At 45.1% G+C, this 22,907-nt stretch overlaps 1 protein-coding gene across 1 annotated transcript in view; it reads left to right on the top strand.

Annotated features, from left to right (window-relative positions):
• The first annotated feature begins 1,005 nt into the window (after window positions 1-1,005).
• Window positions 1,006-22,907, top strand: part of fgf22 (fibroblast growth factor 22) — a 38,381-nt gene continuing 16,479 nt past the window's right edge. The window contains exon 1 of the mRNA XM_080769949.1: window positions 1,006-1,932. Coding sequence (XP_080626075.1) covers window positions 1,554-1,932 — 379 coding nt within the window. The 5' untranslated portion in view covers window positions 1,006-1,553. The remainder of the gene's footprint in view (window positions 1,933-22,907) is intronic.

The raw sequence follows: 22,907 nt of genomic DNA, 5'->3' as shown, positions 1-22,907 counted from the left end.
CCAGCCCCAGCCTTGTGTTTCTGACTGCCTGATGATTCAAGCCATGCAGCGGCACAAAAAGAAAAGCCCTGGCCTCCTTAATTGGTCCCGTGTGTCCGCGGAGAAGGAAGAGGGAGCGAAGAGAAGTCACCATACTGTACAGGTGTCAGAGAAGCCTGCCTTGTCCCTGGTTGGTTCACTGATGATTTGACCTGTGCTGAAAGACTCTTCGGTCATCACTTCAGATATAATGGAAATCACTTTCCAGTTGTCTTGAAGAACAATAAAGGGGGGGGGCGGGGGGATGGTCGCAGGTAAATCAAAGAAAAAACAAAGAAACAAGCCACGATGGAGGGAAATAAACTCTACTGAACGAGGATTAAAGAAAAAAAAAGTTGGTACCTAATTCATAAGCTTCTTCATTTGTTTCACATGGTCATGAATGAGAGCAGTGGCCCCACCCCTCTCCTTTCAACCCCCCAGATGCCAGCTCTGCCTATAGGATAGAGCATGCAGGACAACTGCAGACAGACAGCGCTTCCACAGGAGAGCGGGCTGACTGGCTGACTTTACACAGGAGAGAGTGAGGCTATTCACTTACTGCTTCACTGCCCCGTGCAACGACAGACTGACTAGTGACTGCTGCTCACTCTGACACTTTGACACACTCTGCCACTGCCTCTCTCTCTCTCTCTCTCTCTCTCTCTCTCTCTCTCTGTGTGTGTCACAAACATACCAGCTCTCTCCCTCCCTTCCCTTGCTCCCTCCCTTACTCACTTGCTCTCTCTCTCTCTCTCTCTCTCTCTCTCTCTTACACACGCACACGCAAGCAGCCAAGCACACACACACACACACACACACACACACACACACACACACACACACACACACACACACACACACACACACACACACACACACACACAGTCACCACCAGCCCACATTCAACTCCCTCTCAGCTACGGGTCAGCAGCTCAGACAGGCACCTTATTCCACTCCAGCTGGAAGGAGCAAGGTGCACGCAAACACATATACACATACTTTATGCACTCACAGATACACATATACCCACACATATACCGGTACCCACACTTTCACTCTCTCTAACAAACAGACACACAAACATAAATACATTCATGCTCACACTTGGATGTACATACACACATATACAACACACATACAGTATACTATGGGACTTTGACTCTGGGACAGGAAAGAAGATCTCACAGCAGAGAGGAGAGACAAAAAAGGAACCAACCCACTGATGGATTTACAAAAGGACTACATTTTATCAAGGATCGGATGAACTGAATCCACCTCAGGAGGAGAAGACAACTGACCAGATAGGCACAGACAAGCTCATCCATGCTCCCGCTGCATGTGCAGACTGGCTGTCGGTGACATCCACAAGATCTGTGCCGCGGGCGCTGGTTCCCTCCCTGCCCGTCCCAGGACACCCACCCTCTTCTTGTCAGCACTCCAAAGGAACGGGACATCTGCTGGTCTATCCTGGTCTCCTGGTCAGCATCATGTCTACAGCCTGCGCAAGGTGCACCTCGGGAGTCTGACCCACCATGTGCAGATGGACGCCGTCCGTGGCTGGTCTCGGTCCTGAACCTGCCCTTGGCACCGCCGCCACTGGAGCCTCCTCCGGCGGGCGGCTCCCACCTTTGCCCAGTGCGGCCTCCCTCTGCCTGGCATGCTTCTCCGTGCTCCTGGTCACCACCACTGGCATCGCTACGGGGGCATGCCCCCCCGGTGTAGGGCATCAACCCCTTCAGGTGCTGGCGGGCGGCATCAACTGCTCGTGGACACTGGAGAGACACACTCGCAGCTACAATCACCTAGAGGGCGACGTCCGCCTGCGGCGGCTCTACTCTGCCAACAAGTTCTTCCTCTGCATTGACAAAACAGGCAAGGTGGACGGCACGCGGCGGAAGAACTATGCTGACAGTAAGTAGCCGGAACCGGCAGTATTTACTGCAGGTACTCTATCTTTAAAGTGCCCTGTGACACCCTCAATTATGTTTTTATGGCTGGACTTTCTCATCTGGGTGCTTTTATAACGGCTACGGTATCCTTCAGTTCTGCCAGTTCTTTAAGTGCTGAGTTATTTGTGTTGTGTTTTGAGTGTGAGATAAGCGTTGCTAGGTAAGCTGGGATGCCCCAGTGTGGATTTCTCATGGGAAAGACAGCTCTATGTTTACAATAAAGTTGACTTGAGGAAAGACATTGTGCATCAGTTGGCGATGCAAACTGGGCTTGGGAGGGGAAGAAAAAAATCCAGTTTCAAAGGGGATTAACTTGTCTAAAGTGTGTTGATAGTGCTCCAGTTGTAAGGGACAGATGTAGCCACGAAACACATTCTTCAGCAGAAAATCGATGACGAGAGACACATTTACTTTTTACTATTGCTCAGAGTCTGCATACAGATTTGGGCTGTTTAGTGATCCTACATCGTGGTGATCAACTAAGTGTGAGATTCTCTTTTCTCTCTCTGTAGTTCTCCTTCAGTCAGTGTGTGATTGCATGAGGGTTTTGTGTTTGTGTTTGTGTGGGTAAAGAGGTAAAAGTGTGTTCTGTGTGTTTGTGCATGTGTGTGTGCGTGACGTGTGTGCGTGCGTGTGGATGTGTGTGGGTATCTAGCAGGTGCATTGGGCTTTTATTTTATTAGTTTAGTCATTAGTGATTTACTGACAGACAAGGAGCTGTACGCTAGATTTGTAAGCATTTCCTGCAGGCAATGCTAAATCTCCTTTCGGAAGCTCCTATCAGTGTGGCACTCCCTTTGCGCTAATATATCACACCATTCAGCACCTGCTCCGACGGGGCTGTGTCTCCCAACGTGCTCTCGGAGCTCAGCAGTGCAGCAGTGGTGCAGTTGAGTTCTGTTCCCATGATAGATTCCCTCAATATCCGTACAGAGTCTATATGCAGGGGGGACACCTGAGAAGAGAACCACCGTGCCTCTTCCATGCCTCCATCAATAGCTACCTTTGAGACGCCTGACCAGGTCAGCTCTGGTCATGTGCTGACCCCCACCCACCCCCCTAATTACTTAAGCCTAATTACTTTGTTGTATGATGGTATCATTCACTGGAAATAACTGATATTTCATAAAGGAAAATAAAAAAATATAATCGGTGAGCATCACTATTGTGCACTCAAGTAGGCTATGAATTAAGCTTCTGGCGAGTGACTGACTGGACGGGCATTGAGCATACTTTACGCCTTTACCATCGGTGATATTTATGTATATTGGTCATTAATTACTTTTTGTGGGTGACTCAGTTTTTCCGTGCAGCTACTGGGGGTTGGGGGGTGGGTTTAGAGCAGCTGCTGTTTCAAGCCGACAGGTCAGTCAGTCACCACGGTTCCAGGGTGCCAAGCTGGGTTACATTTTGTCAAAACTGCCGGGATTACTCACCTGGCAGATCCATAACAGTCACACTGCAGCCGTCCGTGTACCTGGCTCAATGTAGCCTGACAGCGTGTTGCGGGTTCGAGTCGCAAATCCACGATGGCCTTTGCTGTGTGTCACTCCCCATCTCTCTCTTCCTGTTTCCTGTCTAAACTTCACTTCACTGTCAATGACAGCATAAAATAATACCAGGTTTACCCAAAAGTTTAACCAAAACTACAAGAAAGGTCAGCTGAAACACTTCAAATAGGCAGGGTCAGGGTCATGCTCAACTAACTTGAAAATAATGATCATTGATGAATCTAAATGGAAGAATACTAAGTTTCCCAAGAAACAATAAAACAGGAGAAAACGGCAAAATAAATGTCTGAGAACCTGTACATAGCTTTGTAAAATTTGATTTTGGTTCGACATACACATTTCACATTTCTCAACATGTATTGAATTTGCAGTCTTGCTTTTGCATTTCCGAGAGGAAAAGGTTAGATGCTGGACTTTTTATCTATCAGCTTAGGGTGATACTGTTGATAGGTTTATAAGTTCATCTACCATGGCTAAGCTTGACCACTTGAATCATTCCACTCAGACCGAATATTGTGTTGTATATGTTTTGGTTAATTTATTCATATGGCTATTCTACGTATATGGTGCAGTCATAATTTACGTTCGCACAAATGGTTACATTGTATGATACCGCTGTTCGAGCTGAGGCAGGTAAGATGAGCCTATTTTATTAAGGGCCTTGATCAAGGGATGAATTGCAGGCCAAACTTAAACTGGATCACCTAATCTCATTACCAGATAGATAATGGATATGCTGTCTACATCTTACTCATTTTTAAAAACCTTCTGTGCTTTGTTGCATACTTTTATACTTCTTTAGCCCTGTCTTAATTGGCCAGGTCTCACTTGTAAAATAGGTCTCAAATTTCAATGTCCAACTTTCCTGGATAAATAAAGGTAACATAAACAAACATAAATAAAGTTCAGGTGTGGGCGATCCAGGCACGCAGAGAGGGGCAAGGCAGACCTGAATCACAGAGGAAATAGCTAAGAGACCACCACCCTTTGGTTGTACCGTTTGTAACAAAAGCTTGTAAATATCTAAGACATAAACAGAAGAAAACCCTTTTCTGTACTTTTTGTGGTAAAAGCGCTCAAACTTTATTTTTCCTGCCTTGATCTCTTTGGTTTTCTTGGGGAAAAAATGACACAATGGGAACTATGCACAAAAACAAATTTCACTCACTTTTTACCTGTAACTGTGATGTGACAATAAAGCTGATTCTGAAAGTCATTGGATGTAACACGTGCGTGCAAGACAAATTGTACTGGTGTGCCTCTACTGAGTAACGGGTTCATTTTGTCACATGGTATATGTCAGCTGTTATAACTACATTAATTACTCCCAGCCTGTGTTTGAATTTGACACTTCAGAATTAACCTTGGATGAGGAGTGGCAATCGCAAAAAAAATTGGCAAGATCTTTTTTATTTATCATGAAAAAGGTCTTGAAAAAGGGGAGAAAAAAGCGCTGACTGCGGATTGCAATGTATGCCGTGCCTTTCCGTGGCCTTGTCACAAGCGTTTACGTAGTTGTATGGAACCGCTCTCTATGAAAAAGTACAGTCCCCTTAAATGTAATGCCCTCATACGCTTTAGCCATCATCCTCTCATTTCCTTTGGTGGAAAGAACGATTCTCTGTATGCTTACAGAGAGAGAGGGTGTGTACCTGCACCCTGCGCAGCGGAGCGCACTGCCAAACCAGTGGTCATCGAGGCTTTGCCTCAGAATTAAGAAAATCTGTGTCCATCTGTGGCTGAACCTCACTATCTAGTTTAGACCGATTTTGAAGTTACTGAGCTGAGCTACTGTAAGATCCTCATTGTTCATTCAACTCTTTCTTGTACAAATGGAACCAAATGGACCTGTAAAATAACACTGAGGGTTTTTTCTGTGTATAGGCCACAGTGGCCAATGCTCAATGAGGAGGTTTTCAATCAGACTTAAAGCCTCCTGACCTAGAGAATTCCTTGATATTGATACTGTGACTCTGCTATAGATTGTAGCGAGACTAGGAGGAAGCAGTGCATATTTAATGACCAGACCGGTGACACAGATACAAGACTGCGGCTTCAGCACAAGTGTCACAGAGAAAAGTGACAGGCCGACAGGCTTTTGTTGCATTCAGCCAAGAATGTAAACTGTATACTATACTATATGTACATTCACTTCACCACATTAACCCATCACACGAGCATCCCTATTCTGTGCATGTCACAATAGGTGACTATTTGGTGGAAATAGCAAATCTACTCACGACGCAATACATTATTATGAGCTTCGTTTGGCTGCTTTCAGAGAAGAGATTTTTAGTACATACCCCTGGGGTACCCCAACGAATGAGGTATATAAGTTAAAAAATATATATTCTGGTAATTATAATTATAATAATAAAGATGGCAGTGAAGGCTAATCTATAAAAGTGTGATTTAAAAGAGGACACTGATTCAGCGTGCTTGAGGGCAATGTGTTCTAAAGTGTAGGCGCTAAGGTGCTGAAAGCCCGATCTCCTTTTGGCCTACAAATTTGGGGATCTAAAAGCTCTCTTTTTATGTGTGCACAGGTGGATGTTTAAAAAAAAATATAGGCCTACATACACACACACACATACGCACCCACGCGCGCACGCATGCATGCAAGCAAGCTTATCATTCACATTGCACAAATTGATACCATGGCCATAGCAATATAATTTGCCTGTATCACCATTTCCACACCTTTCCAGTGTGATCATGTGTGGTTGTTGTGGTGGTAAGTGCAACTCAGCCTGGCTTAACCCGTTTAATCTGGACTGTTTAGCTGCTGTCCACCCTGACTTTAGCCCGGCTCAGACAGACAGCCTCTCATGGCTGCCGTCCAGGGGCTTTGGGCGACCCCTCCTCTGTCCTCTGTGTTGCCCTTACACTCTGTCGACACGGCAACATTGCCCCGACAGCCCAGCCTGCTACGCCCTGCGAGAGCCCCAGCCCTCACCCCCACCCCCACTCAGTTTTTCCAGCCTCGACTCCCAACCTCTCAGGTGCAAAAACAGTTGGAATTAGTCAACAGGCCCTCTGCTGCTAATTGAGGTCGGAAAATATTGTATCAATCCCAGTGGAGCGGAGGCATGGAACAGCTGAGGGAAGAGAGAGAGAGAGAGAGAGAGAGAGAGAGAGAGAGAGAGAGAGAGAGAGAGACTGGTGGTTTTAAAGAGGGGTGCGTTAAAGAGGCAAGGGGTAGATCTAGGGCGAGCATGCAGGGGACAATGAATGCACACAGCAGATGAGCATATTTGCGCACAATGATGGCAAGAATAGAGTAAATAAATGTTGGCGAATAAATAAATGTTGGTTCTTGTTTAGACAAAGTTAGGACACATGGATGAACCAGAGTACAAGATCAATGGATTTCTTCCCATTGATCATGTTTTTCTCATGAGCAAATTAGTAAGAGATTAAGCAGTCGAGGTGAATAACAACAGCTGCATGTTTGAATGAGGGAGATATTAAATCTTTCAGTTGACACGGAAATGTAACACTTGCATCAGTAGCAGACTGAACAGGCAGAATATGTATTAGTTGCATTTCCAAAATACAGTAACATCCTGTTCTGCAAGAACATGCATAGAGTATACAGTACACACACACACTCACGCAAGCACAGACACACTCATGCAAGCACACGCACACACATGCATGCATGCAAGTACGCACACATGCATTCAAGTACAGTGTGTGAGCGTGCAAAGAAGTGTGTGTACGACGAGCTCAGAGGTATCCATTCCTGAAGCTTGATATTGTCACAACGTAGCCATACAGTATAAGCTTGCCAGCCCTTTGAAGTATTTGATAATCAAATCGGACAGATAGCCATCAGACATGACAGACTACCTGACAACCATCTGGCTACGGTCTGTTACCACACACGCTAAGTATAGGTCTACTTATGATTACAAAACAGCGGGTCATAGACGCTGCTAAAAATAACCTGTTGAAATTGTAACGAGAAGAGACATAGCCTACAGTACTTTGAGTGATCGGAGAGAGGGGGCTCAATGTGTTTTTCTCTGACCCTATGGTAAAGCAGCAAATGATCGAAGGGGAAAAAACACCCAAGTGTTTATAGAAAAGATCCAGAGGCAGGTACGCATCATATCCTGTCCTCGGCCATGGGTCATACCTGGCTAATTAGACAGCACAGCTATAACACAGCAGCCATGCGGACACACATAGCAACAACTAAACAATCAATTGAAATAGCCAGTCAGTGTCAACTAGAGTATACCAGAGAAAAGTATACTAGAATAGAGTAGAACAGTCTGCGTTAGAAAAAAGTTCTAAGACCTGCTGGTCGTGTTACATATTCAGAATGGTTACATGTTCTGCATGATCGTACCGCAACATGAATTGCTACCTCCATAATGCCTAAGGGCATTGTGGAATATTGTTGGCATGCAATCATAACAAGTTATGCCATTTTCTACATCTTACTTTTAACTCTAAAGGACGTACTGTTAGGATTCTGGGTGTGCGCGGTTGAGAGCATCAAACGCTTGTCCAGCCTCCAGGTATAGTGACAGCCCATTCAGCCCAGAGGAAATACTGTATGGTGACCTCGCCATACCACTAGAATAAGAGAAGTCACTTGCCTCTAGTCTCAGTCTATTCTGCCTCAGCTTCAGGGTGTTTACAAAATGTCCCCTGCTTTGCAACATCTTTCTGTTTGATGTGAGAGTTTTCTCCTTGCAATGAGTTCATGAGTGTATTTGCCTTGGACAGGGCCCATGGGAATAAAATCTTCCACCGTGCTAGACTATGTTGTGGAAATTATTCAAACTTGTTTCAGACAGGGGAAACTGTCACTCAGTGCGGGGAGAAGGACTGGCTTGAATTTGAAAATGTGAAAAGACAGGACAAGTGTTTTAGGCAGGCAACTACATCCTCCTAAAAGGTTTGACTGGGTTGAGTCCACAAAATGTGGAAAGAATTTGACAAGTGAAAGAATTGTGTGATCCAGTCAAAGTACTTATTTAGGAAATTACTCAATTAACAGAATAGCTCAGTAATAGAAATATGTGCAAGTTAAAGTTATTAGATTTTGAGGCTGTTCCAAAATCTTGCTCCAACATTTAAAGGGTTGCTTATTTTAACTTGGACTTGGAATCTATTTCTGGGGACCGTTTCTTTCATGTTTAGCCCTATATTAACAATAAAGCAACTGTAATATGTATAATGGCCTACCGGTATCAATGTTAGAACAACTCATGAAATATACAGTATACGCTTGACATATTAAAATGTCAGTCGATACTGATAAAAGGCAGCTGCACAAGTGCACATGGTATAGAATTGCAGAAACATAAACATCACATCACAAGTAAGTGACTGACTTTAGACTTAGCCTACTAGGCCTACTTGGTAGAATATTGGCCTATACTGTTAATGTAAGTAGCATTCAAAACTACCTATATTTGCAATATTCTGGAACCCTCTCTCTATGGTTAAATATTAAATTAAATGTATATTGATAACTGGGCAGACGTTTCTTACGGAAGTGAAAAAAGCTTTCTTACAAAAGGAAGTAGGCCTGCAGGAAGTATAGGGTTTCAGGTTATGTATACTCCCTGTACATCCGGTTAGCAGAAAATGCCTGCATCACGTAATTCACATAGACCTCAAGTAGTTACATGTTAAATTGATTGAGATGTGATGATAATACTCAACCTTAAGGACAGTAGCTGACTGCTGCTGGACTGGTGCCTTAGTTTCCAGGGGCGCTAGCCCCTCCTTTATAGCTTTTGTCCCCACACGTCTTGCCATTGACAATGAAAGGAGAAATGAGGTCAAATGACCACTAAATCTTGTCCCCACACGTCTCATATTTGCCATTGACGATGAAAGGAGAAATTAGGTCAAATATCAAATATGACGTAAATTTAACCAACCAATCACATAAATCAGTTGTTCATGAGATGCTGTATGATGATGTACTGTATAATGATAAGAGCGCCCCTCACTTCACACAGGTGTTATTTTTTAAATATATGGTTGGTGAGATCACACAAATCACAAAAGATGATTCAGGCTCCAGTGATATTTTAGTTGATAAGTAAGCAAGTAAGTGTTTTGCTATTTCTTCATTTCTTTTAAATAACATTTTACATTCTGTTTCAAAGATTTACCATGTTTGAACACAACACATTGTTTCAACATGTTTTAAACGGATGTAACTGAACCATAGATATAAAAAGAAAAATCACACCTGTGTGAAGTGAGGGGCGCTCTTATCATTATACATCATCATACATCATCTCATGAACAACTGAATTTAATTATCAATAGCATTTAATGTTTGTGTTGCCACAAATTTACATCATATTTGAGGCACATGTAATTTCTCCTTGCATTGTCAATGGCAAATATGAGACGTGTGGGGAGTATCTAAAAGCATATAAGAGGGGCTATAGCGACCCTCAAAAATAGATGTCTCATCGGCCGCTGCTGTTCGTTAGAGCTGTGTGTCTCCACTCCAAACTACTCTCGAGATACACACACCCCAGAGCCGAAGGAGGCGTCCACCTTTTTATGTCTATAAACTGAACACCTCATCTGATTAGATTGTAATCTAATGCAACTGCAGTTGTTAGTATGCAAATTAGCAACAATTCAGCTGCTTACAGCTTGACACATTAGCATAGAGCGTGACTGGACTCATGTCTTTTACAGTTATAGGAAGTTGTAAACATTTCAGCATTCTTAATAATTGATAAGAGGCATGGTTACTGTTTTGCATAACCTGGTGTAATTTGTATATATTTTTTTACCAGAGTGCGTGCGTGCGTGCGTGCGCATGCACACTTTTGTCTGTGTCTGTGTGTGTGTGTGTGTGTGTGTGTGTGTGTGTGTGTGTGTGTGTGTGTGTGTGTGTGTGAGTCTGTGAGAGAGACTTTGCAAAAGTCAGCAAAAGTCAGCAAAAGTTTCATGCACACTGCCAGTAAGCTATAAGTACACCTTTTTATTCTGCCTCATGGTGGCGCTATACCAGGCCACTTAACATTTTTGCATGGCCTTGGCAAAAGGATGACTTGTGGATCCATGACAGATTGACTGTGTTTTTGTAAATGTGAAATTATAGGCTATGCAATTTTCAAGAGAATATTTTGATCAAGAGTAAATTTCCCATTTAAAAAATATATATATCAGCTTCCCATCATGCATGATCCACCTGTGCACAGTGTAAAGCTCAACAGCGCCACTGTCACCTGTCGGTACCCTAAACATAGTCTAAATACTGTACATACATACAGACAGACAGACATAGGAGGGACATAGGGAAGGACGGACATAGCTGGGCATTGGAGTGGCTGCACCCTATGGTTGCACCACTCAATTACAAAATCGTATAGGCTACTGTATGAACATTAACTACAGTGGCTGAAGACTACATTATCTTAACTCTGGCGCCACCTGACTGAATGGCCACAAACTAGGCATGTGTGTGTCCTATACCTACTGTATATGACCGGGGTGTGTAGGTGTGTGGCAATTAGATTGAACACCCTTGGTTTCCTCTGTCCGGACCATCTGCATACTGTCTGCACACTAGGGGCCCTACTTTCGCCAGTGCCTTAATTATGCCTTATCCCTAGATTTCTTTGCCTTTTTTTTAACTATTTTAATTTAACTAGCCGATCTAAATTGACTTGACTTATTTAAACTATTAAAAAAGATTAATCTAAATATTAAAAAAGGCAAAGAAGTTTAGGGGCACTGGAGAAAATAGTGCCATATAGGTGCCAAATCTCTGTGTCTTTGGGAGGGTTGTGGGGCTCAGAGCCATAGAGTAAGACAGAGTTACGACAACTCTGTTCACTTCATGGGGCCAGTCCAATGGCGGCTCTTCTACATAGACTTCTATTCTATAGACATAGACTTCTATTCTAGACTTCTAGTCTATGGGCTTGCGCGAGTACATGCCGTTGAGGGCACCGGCTTCCCTAATTGGCTAACCTGACCCGGCACTGATTGACTGAGCTTTTGGTCACGTTTGTACCGCTTGCTGGCGTGTGAGATAATGTGAGAAAATCTGAGATAATAAAAGCCTGGGCTGGGACCCCAGCATGTCAGACAATAGAGCACCGAAGTCCTGACGTAACTCGCTCATCCCGACGATTCCCCTGGTTCGCGGAAGTAATTTCTCTATGGAGAATAACATGGGGTGATCTTAATATCGTCTACTATAAGCGTTGTGGTCCAAAAATAAACAAGCTGTCTCAGCGTTATTGTTAGGGAGGTGTCTCTGTATCGTTTGCAACAGTCAGTCACTCAAATATGATACAGTCTGCTTCTAGCGAAAATATAACTAATTCAGCAGCAGTAACATTAGCGTTTTCTCTCAGTCAGTTGATTCTTCATATCCATATGAGTGAAGCGGCCGGGGTGACATGTATATTTTTCAAACACAGTTGTTATATGAAGCAATCTAAAAATCCTCCTATGGCGATTTCAATGCAACTAAACAAATACATGAACCTGGGGACTGACGCCCTCTACTGAAAGTGACGTCAGACTTCGGTGCTCTATGATTATATCAAGAAATATAGCACAAATGGGTGGGCATTCTTAACTTGCCTTGTTTCAGACTGGCCAGTGGCCAAAGGGCACGTAATGACACATTTTTGTTGTTGATATCGCTGTTGATATCGGGTTGAAAATCTGTCATACGACAAAGTATAAATCCAATTCCCATGTTCATACATGGTTGGACACTGATTTACCAACTCAACCTCACTACTCTCGATTCACATTATGTTATCTATAGGAGAACAAAGATATTGACCTGCATGTAAATGGCAAGACATTACAGGGTGGTTATTCCACTCGCTCAGCCAGTGGGAAGGCGTGAGAAAGTATGTATTCTGTCCATTCTACCATTCTACCATCTCAACATGACTCACCATTAATTCTGCTAGAGCTCAGGCGGGGATGGGTGACTGGATCAACAGCACTGAGGCCGCTGGGGCTAAAAAGGGAAGCACCTGGCTTGAGGAAGGCCTTTGGTGTTTTGGATGGGGGAGGATACACATGTTAATGAGGCTCGGAGAAGGGCCGGGGCGTGCTCTGCTCAGTATTGAGGTGGAAATTAAAGGCTAGAGGAGTGCTGGAGCCTTTCCCATTGCTCATTAAGCCTTATGCAAGGTTTCCTCTGGGTCGTCTCAGCAGAGGGGGCTTCGCGGACACGCGGCTGCCAACAGGAGGGGAAAATCCCACGAATCCCGCCTTCATAATCCCTCCCAATAAGGACAGCGACCCTGGCCTGAGTGGGAAACGATGAAAATCGATCCCTTGCCATGCTGTTCCTGGCATCGTGGAGAGGCCGAGAGGTAAATAAAACATCACTCACAAGCTGCGGCGCACACAGACGGCAAACACACACGGCAAACACACACAAGCATGCAAGCACACGCTCACGCGCACGCACATACACACGCACGCGCACGCACACACACACACACACACACACACACACACACACACACACACACACACACACACACACACACACACACACACACACACACACACACACACACACACACACACACACACACACACACACACACACACACACACACACACACACACACACACACACACACACACACACACACACACACACACACACACACACACACACAGCCTGGGAACATTTCAGAACAAGTGTGTCAGTGTCAGTCTAATTAGCCCAGTCTCCCTGCTTTTTTGCCACCAGGGTTTGATATCATGAATGGTCCCCTCAAAATGTAGCAATTAGTAGCGAACAGCATTTAGTAGTCTGGTCCTGGCTCCGTTCTGGTCTTTACTGGGTTCATCAGCGGGTTTATAGAGTCTGACTTTGGCTCCAGGAGCCAGTTCCTTTATATTACATCCCTCAACTCTGAACATCCTGTGGGTGTGAAAGACAAAGACAAAGGAGGAGGATTTCACAGCGCCAGTAGTCAGTCACATGGGTTCCTCTCAGCCGTATGACAAAGGATGTTCGCACCGTGTTCTTAAACGCTTGTAAAGTGAAGCGAATCTGGTCATCTGAACACATCGGAAAACACATGTATGAAGTGTAACTGTTAGACATAATAGAAGAGTTATTAAATACATTAGAGACAGTGGTAGACAAATATTGAGATTTAAGTCTCTATAAAAGTGCTTAATTGGGCCAGAAATAATAACCATTACGCTTGCTGGTATTTTCCAGCGTATCTAGTGCTGTCCAATAGCTGCTCCCTCAAATGATTTAGGTTCTTTATACAGCATTGTAATGAGTCACAATTCATTATAGTGGGGCAATGCTATGTTATCCATGGCCCGCCAGCCAAGCAGTAACCTTTTGAAATGGGAGAGAAGTCTGGCCTTTTCCTCAATGAGAGGACATTAGCAGTGTTATTACTATGCATTTTTTGTGAAAGGCGTAAAATTAGTATTAATTAGATCTGTTGGGAACAGCCAGCCAGTCAGTCAGACTCATGCAGCACCACATGTTTGGACTCACTGGCCAAAGGAAATATTGTCACCAAGCAACAACCACTCACATCTCAACTTGAATCAGACCAGGCACTCACTCACTCGTACGCACGCACGCACGCACACGCACACACAGAGTACGAAGTCAGCCTATTGATTTTGGGAAAACCAACGCTACTAGGTTATCCCTCAGGTCGTCCACGTCCACGACAGACTTTGCTGGTTCCGTTTTGACCCTTCCAATAAAGCCTCTCACCTCCCCACTTGGGCCGAGCCAAACATCATGTCTTGGAAGGTGTTTAGTCGTTGGCTCAGCAACAAAGACAGCCGAGAGAGAGAAACCCTGCTGCAGACAGGGGGGAAAAAAGAAACAACTTGGCATTCTTTCAATTCAACGAGGGCCGACTGCCGGCACACAGTAAAATACTCAGTGTTGAGGCAGCAATTTAAAGGTGTACAGATTTGATTCAAAAATCACCGGGAGCCCTGGAACCAACATTTGGGTGTACAAATGTAATGAGTGTAAGATGAAGTACGAGAATAAGGCATTATATTCTTTTACGGGCCCCCGGGAGGGGAAATCGTTTTTCTATCTTCACCCAGCTGATGGCTGCTATACTGTAGATGGCTTTGTTGATAACACAGGGGTGGTTAGGGGTTAAGAGTCTTGCGCAGGTACTGTTGAAGACGTATACTGGGTGAGGGGTCGAACCGGCTACCTTCGGATTGCAGACTGCCTCTCTATCAATTCAGCGCCCCAGATAAGGACATCATGTGGCGCAACTGCTTCCTAAAAGAGACAGATATCCCTGTCTGAGTCTGGATCATAAGCAGACAAGAGAAACATCACAACTGGGCAGACATTATGATACGTTAAAGATGGAGTGCCGTGATTTTTTCCCACACTTAAACATGATCATCAGGTGTATTTAGGTGTACATGAGGTATAATTTTTTCAAAAAAGTGTGATTCACATTTATGGGTATTGTAATTGTATAATCAAATGTAATTGCCAGCTTCTGGTTCTATTATTCATCACTATTATCATGTCAATATAATAATATACTAATTATAATAGTATACATTGCAAAAATGTAGGTGGTGGTTCATTCACCTGTATTTTCTTATAGAGAATAGATTTAGGTTTTCTCTTTTCATGTAACTTCTTTTTTTTATCCAACCTTTGTCAGTGTTGCTTATCTCTGGGGTGTTGTCTTGAGTCATCCTGAGTCATCCTCTAAGGAAGTTTATCTGTTGGTGTATGGGGACACGATGAAGTGTGACCTCGCCACACCCAAGCACAAGGCAATCAAAGTTCGTTCAACTTGAAAATAGCTGATGAGATGACTAGTTTGTATACGTAAAGACATTTCATATATGTTTAATCTAACTATGAAATAATGCACAAAATCTCTGTCCGTGTGTCTGTCTGTGGTTAGGCTGGAGGAACGAGCCCTTTCCAAGGACTAGAGGGGCAGTTTCAAACGTGGCTACCTTGGTTCACCAACTCATGTGCCGCCTCCCCTCGTCTCCCCGGGAGAACACAGCCATAGACTTAAAAAGGTAGCTGCCCCCTTCGGCTCTGGGGCATGTGTCTCTCTTGCAGGCAACATGGAGGCAAGCTTTCCCGAGATTCCTTTGCGAAGCATGAGCGGAAGCATGAGCGGAAGCATGAGCGGAAGCTTGCCAAGCTTCTGCGTGCGTCACAGAAGGGGAGGTTCAGTAGGGCCTATACAGAACGTCCCCTTCTGTGACGCAGAAGGGGAGGTGTCAAACATTACAAACATTTACATTGCCTCTGATTGGCCTACAGTGTAGTTTGTAATGTTTGTTTTATCATGCCAATTAAGCTCCCTTTGATTGAATGAATAAGTCCCGGGCATGCTGTGATTGGCCAGTAGTCACTTGAGTGGCAGCCAGCGACACATCGTGCCTTCCACATGACCTTCCACATGGCCTTCTGTACTTCCGCTTGACTTCCGCCTTTGTTGGAGACACATCGCTCCAATGAACTGCAGCTGCCAATGAGGCATCTATTTTTAATATCTATGAGTTCACTGACGTTACCAAATTTGGAGTGACGCCCCTCTGCACTCTGATTGATTGATCTCCATTGAAATCTAGACAAAACCTCAAATTCCCATGGACTACGGTACACTTATGTCATCAATATGAGGTCATAGTACCGCCGTCGTCGACTGGCCTAGACTTTTTGCCTTTATTGACAGATATACGGTATAGGTTGACAGGAAATGGGGAGAGAGATGGGTGGAAGACACACAGCAAAGGTCGTCAGGATCGGGACTCGAACCCGCGACACACTGTCAGGATTACCAGCTTAGGTGCCCGCACCGCTAGGCCGGCCCAGCCTCCAGTGGCGTAATTAACCTATCGGTTTCTGGGTTATGTAAACCCATACGCAGGATTCCCCCCCCCCCCCCCCGATGGTCAGAGATTGAGAGAAGACAACAACGGATGGGGCATGCATTAACAACGTGCATCATTCTCAACTTGCATCGTTCCCGAGTAGGCCGGTGCCCATCGGGTGTAGTTATTTATGAATGTCTAATTCTAGAAGTCTGAGTAAGAGTCTCAAATTGTAGCTATGAAGAACAGGAAGTTAGTTGGTGTGTGGGTCGTATTGGCTCACACTGGCTGTGCAGGAGACTTTAGCTGTCTATAAGAGGATCGCTTTTCGAGCGATTTTCTTAAGATTACATTTTTGGGGCATTTTTATGATTCATTACAGACAGGAAATCAATGGGCAGACGCATTCAGAAACCAGGGTCCTTGCACTCGCATGGAGCATAATGGTCTGAGCTACCAGTCACACAAATTTAAAAGAATACATCAAGATTTATGGTTTTGTTATTTTCCCTTGCCTATGAGCTAAGGATGAATATAAGGAAAACATTATTCGTAGCTTAATGACTTGGGTGGTCAGGGCCCTCCTGTCTGGAGTGAATAACCTTATTGCAATTGCATTTCCTGAAAGTAGAAGAGGGATAATGAATGCAAATGGTGGAATGTTAAAAACAGCAACTCTCATGCAGGTCCCTGCATACCAACAGGTTGAGACTATGCCGCCGATTCTCTCTGAACAGCATTACACACACGTACACCCATACCTGCTTTGTATCTGTGAGAGCATTTCGCTAAATGAACACGGGCAGGATGTGAAGTATCGTGTCAGAGCTCTTTGTGAGCGCGCTAAACGAGTGTGTACGGGTGTATTTTACAATGCCTGTGCCTGTGTTTATACTTGTGCCATTGCAGGAGCATGAAGCAGACTCTTAAACTGAAAAAGATGTGCATTTCCTCTCCCTAATGCCTAATGTGAACCAGACCTCACCTTGCACTCAATTCAGCTGTGTGATACTATAAAGTGTGTGTTTATGTGCGACCTGTGTATATGTGCACGCATGCGTGTGCTCAGTCTGCACACACACACTTGTCTGTGTATGAGAAAGACAATATGGGATGTAAGGCCATCCTCTTCATTGGAACACAGAGGGTGGTCACAAAACATTGGGTGTGTTAGAGTTCAGTCTGTATACCTTTCGTCAGAACACAGGTTGTGTAGCTAGCCTAGCTTATTCACTTTACTTAGATTCATGATGAGAATGACTTCACTTTCAATGGGGTCAAACTGTGGTCCGGACACTATCAGTCATCAGAACCATGCAGGGACAGGTGTTTTCAATGTATCCAACATGGTTACGATACATTGTAGTTTTTAGTTACAATGGGTTTGTATAGGAACGGGGTGTGTCTGATAAAATGAATATCAAATATCTAAATACTGAAGCAACTGTCTGGGGTCCTCCCAAAAGCCTGAGTAGACGTTAAAAAACACCAAACGCTTTTGAGATTTCAGGACCACTGAGACAGCCCACCTCTGCATAATCTGTTTTGAAGCGAGTCAGTCATTGGGTCTCAGTTATGAGAGTGGAGGTGGAAGACATGAGCCTTCCTCCTGTTGAAGCTCCCAGTCTCTGCAGTCGCCTATGTCCGCTCAGTCAGCCGTGACGGAATATTCAATGTGTTGCAAAACAGAAGTTTTTTTTTCTCCGTAACCTATATATGTTTGTAACATGCAGGAACAGTGGCCAGTGATATGCGCCAGCCTGCCACATGTTCATTTTATTTCAGCATTTCTTTCCCTCTCTGTTAGTCTCCATATATAGGCCTATTATTTTCATAGAAATACTTACTGTATACTGTCTGTCTGTCTGTCTGTCTGTCTAGCCTGGCGCAGCCAGCCTTCATCTGCCTTTGCCCCATGCAGTGCAACGCAGTGATATATTAGTATCGCAACGCGAGGCTTCTGTCTGTCTCTCCCTCCCTCCCTCCCTCCCTCCTCCCCTGCAGTGGATAGGATTGGGGTCAGGGCCCTTTGGCCAGTGGAGCCAGTGACAGTTCTGACAGGGCCCTCGTTTCCCCCTTGTGCCTTCTGTCACCTCCATCCACGTGCTCTTCATTCTAATCATGTCAATGCGGTCAGGGTACATGCAGGGCACGGACACCCTTCTGTCATGGTGCTCACTCAGTGGAACCATGTGCGCTCATGGCTCACGTCAGAGCCACATGTGTGTAGCCAACTCTGCATGCACGGCACGCACATTCAAACTGGCCTCCTATCTGCATAGCTGCCATGACATACTGAGCACTATTGTGGGTTAATAGTAATGATGATTCATTGATTGATTGAATACTTTATGAATGGTTTGCAAAAATTACAGAGGTATAGTTATGCAATAATGCCAAAAGGATAACACAAAAAGTCACAGGTCTTGTTCCAATTGTGGTTCTGTAATAATTAAAAAGATTTTAATTAAATACTGTATAATTTAGATAAATTGTGTTATTAAAATGTGTTGCATTAGCTTGCACAGCCAAGTCAGTAACAATGACAACATATATTGTCAGTGCATCGAAGTGTCAGATCTATGATTGAACCTGACTGAGACTTCGGGTTCATTACAGATGCTGCTTCTACAAAATGATAGGGTAGAGATGCTGGGTTCTTTTCAGACGGGCCGTTGAAGATGAAGGTAGGGGACTATAAACAAGGGCCTTCTTGCCCCCTGGTTCTGTTTCCAGTCAGGGAAGTTAAGTCTGGTCTGGACAGCCAACCAAACCAGCTACAGATGCAACTCACCAGCTTACTATAATTTAGTGGCATGCGGGGGGGGGGGGGGGGGGGATGACCTCAGCCTAATATGGAGCCTGCCATACAGGCCCTCCCTTAACCCCCCTCTAGTTAAAGTGCAGGAAACTGCAGAAGCCGTGAGTCACAAAGTTGCTCGGCGGGCGAATCTGCTCGTAACTATCTGTGAAGCCTTTGATAGCTTACCTCGCGCTCGTTACGGATGTGATGCATGATTTGGAGGCAGTTTTCCCCCTCCTCATTTTCCTCCTCTCTGTCTCTCTGTCGTATCCCACTCCTTGATTAAAGAAAAGGCCCTTCTGTGGGTCAGATGGAGGCCCCTCAGTACCACACAGGCAGAGCTTCGTTAACCCCTTTCACCTCCCCAATCCTTCAGCCTCACTTCTCCTGCCCACAAATCTACCTACCCTGAGCTGACCCCCGTGCCCTCCTCCCCAATCAATGCCTGCAGGTTTCATGGATTGATCAGCGCCGGGGACCCCTCACTTACTAATTTAGCATCCTGGTGGTCCCTGTGATGAGCCCATTGATGTTGCATTACACACACAACCACAGCATGATGCCAGAGGGACTCAGAGGTATATATAACTACTGTGGAGTGCATGGCATGCTGACGTGATGTACACCAATTACAGACCATGGATGTGAAGAGAGGGGGCACGTACAGTATAGTCTGTGTCGTAGTGGAGGACTTGTCTAACGGAGGACCCTGTTGAAACGCTTCTATGTTCACCAGGCAAACTTCTTTCTTTCTATTCCACCCACTAACGATTCTCGTGCCAGCTTTAGGCTATACTCTCAGTATCTTCAGTTTTGTGAAATCACGCTCTCTCTCTCTCTCTCTCTCTCTGATGCATGCATGCACACATGCATGCATGCGCTCACTCACTCAAACTCTCAAGATGAGTGGTTATTTTTTGAAGGAGTGGGTCAGTCTGTCTGAGGATAAATCAGACAGTCTAAACTGTTCTGTGAGGGGATGGAGGCTAATTGGTCACATTTGACCCCCAGCCTTGTGGACTGTGGGAACACAGGCTTTATCTACGGGCGGTAATTGGTTAATGAAACACTTCCGCAGTCCCTCCACTAGATTGCCTGCCGTCCACTGGTTGGGACAGGGTAAAGCAAAGTGTGTGTGTGTGTGTGTGTGTGTGTGTGTGTGTGTGTGTGTACTGTATGTGTGTAGACGTGTATGTGTGTGGTACTACTGGCCAGGAGGCAGAATGAGTGTGTGGCGTGTGTGAGTAGTCCAGAGAAAATGGCAGGATGCGGAACTCCCTGTGGCCATCCCTCCATGTTTATCTGCAGCATCACTCATTATGCCTGCAGCGTGCTGAGACACCGATAGAATACACATCAATGGGTGTGTGTGGTTGTCATTACTGTTCAAATGTAGGTTTTTAATGCAGAAATTGTGGCTGGAATTCAAAGACGTTTAGCCATGAGGCAAATGCCTTTGTGTGTGTGTGTGTGTGTGTGTGTGTGTGTGTGTGTGTGTGTGTGTGTGTGTGTGTGTGTGTGTGTGTGTGTGTGTGTGTGTGTGTGTGTGTGTGCGCGCGTGTGTGTGTGTGTGTGTGTGTGTGTGCATATTATTAGTGTTACCTTGGGGTATTTCAGCTTGTCTTTATTTTTGCAGTCAGAATTCCAAGGCTTACATATAAATGTACTATTAAGCATTGTTTACCTCACATTATACAATCAACTAAGGCACAATTTGTATGCTAAAGTCATGCATTATGTTCTCGTGCTGTATTCTCATGATTTATATATTGATCTCATGCAGTCATTCATCTATTCTAGGCAGAGCGATGCCCACATGAGTAGAAAGACAAGGAAACCCTAAAGGGGAGGGGGAGTGGGGGGTGGGGGTGACAGGGAGGAGTGGGGCGCTAAGAAAAAAAAAGGCTAAAGTTACAGTGGTGAGACAATGTCTCTGAGGTCTCATCAAGTGAGCCATTCATAGATGCAGGCCTGCCAGTTTGTGGAGCCAGGGAGACACTGCGATAGAGTGGGGCCCAGGGTGGCCCTGTCTTTTTGTCCCAAACTGACCCCTGCTCTCCCGCCTGGCCTCTGCGCCCCTCACCTGGCCTGTCCCAGCGCTCCGGTAACAGGATACCTGTAATTTGCTCTAATGGCCTTTGAAAGACCTGGCTGGGCTAATCCCTGGAGTGCTTCTCCCAGCAGCGCTGCATGAAAGGGTGGGGGTAACAGGGCCGAGTGTGAGCCCTGAAAGGGGACTGGCCTTCTGGATTGTGTGTGAGAGAATGTCACCCGCCACGGCCGGGGCTGGGGCCGAGGGAGTGTGGGAGCTCGGCTTTCAGTGCTTCACCTCCATGTGGCTTGTTCACAGATTCAAATAGGCTTGGCCCGGGACCCATGGAGCTTGTCTGCACAGATAAATGTTAATTTAGAGGGTCCATTTTGACACTCTGAGTTAAACTGTCACCCAGGGTTTTGCTGTGTGCACTGCTGTGCCTGTACAGTACACCTCCCCCTTTGGTCATCCGGGCAAGCGGGGTGGACGGGCGGCACAGAACGATACAGTGCGAGAGCGGACTTCAAAACGATTCCAGACTCCTACAGTAATGTGTGCCACGGAACGTTTTCACTTCAGATGATGTTTACACATTCAGTAATAAAAAAAAGATTAATAGCTCTCATGCTCGCAGGGCTGTAGGCAAAGCTCTCCAACCATGCTGGATACATCAGAGTTGCACACTGTTGAATCAGAGGTCATTCTGAATACATCGTGAAAAACAATTGCCGAAGACAAGGGCAGGGCATTGAATATGGACAGACAGATTAAACCGACAGGGGGAAAATAACCATATCCATCTCATCTGCACCCTCCTCTCCCAAGAGGATGTAGCGGAATGTGGAAAACTTCTGCCAGGCCTTTTTATTCCTTTCTTCCCGTCTTTTCTGTCCACCGTCCTTGTTGTTCAAAGGGGTGTGCCTCATGCAAAGGAATGTACACACATTTGCATGCACACATGCACGCATGCACTCCCACGCACGCACGCACGCACGCACACGTCAATCTGTGACAAAAGTTGTGAGAAATCTTTGAATATATAAATCTTTGCTTCTGGGGGTGAACTAAATCTTTTAAGATAAGGGTCCATGGCCAAATACATATAATTGTGGGGGTCTTCTTTGACATGAAAAGGTTTGAGAACCACTGATATAGAAACAATTTTCAGAAAACTGTTTTATAAGATATGTTTAGAATCAGCCTCAGGTCTTGACTTAATGGGTTATGGAATAGAACCAGATCCTACTGCTAGTATGCCAAGTAGACCAATATGCTGCATGTACCACTGTGCACACACTATACAAATGAAGCACATCATTAGTTAATACAGGGACATGCATGGGAGTCTGCACGCCTCAGCTGTAATCGGCTGTCAGTCAGCAGATTGTATTAATCAGCCTAGCTTCCCATTCATCATTCACATCTCATTATGTCATAATTCCATACTCCAATCACACCTAAAGCGTTATTCATAGTCTGGATTTTCGGTGGTGAGGTGACCACCGAACTACAACATGACGTCCCGAGCCGCAGTGAAGAGCAAACCACCACCCCAGCCCTTCTCTCTGTTTTTACTCACCACCGCTCAACGTTATTTCAGCTCCGGTGGTCACCTCACCACCGAAAATCCAGACTATGAATGAGCCTTCACTCTGCTGACAGCACTGCATCACAGACACTGCTGCTGCTGCTGGCAAAGCTTGCCACCACTCCAGCCTCCACCTTTTGATCAGAGGCTGGCA

Source organism: Protomyctophum bolini (genome assembly GCF_963924005.1).
Source record: "Protomyctophum bolini genome assembly, chromosome: 8".
In the NCBI taxonomy this organism is placed as follows: domain Eukaryota; kingdom Metazoa; phylum Chordata; class Actinopteri; order Myctophiformes; family Myctophidae; genus Protomyctophum; species Protomyctophum bolini.
Note: the sequence above shows the minus strand (reverse complement) of the source record. Positions and strands in the feature narration are given on the sequence as shown.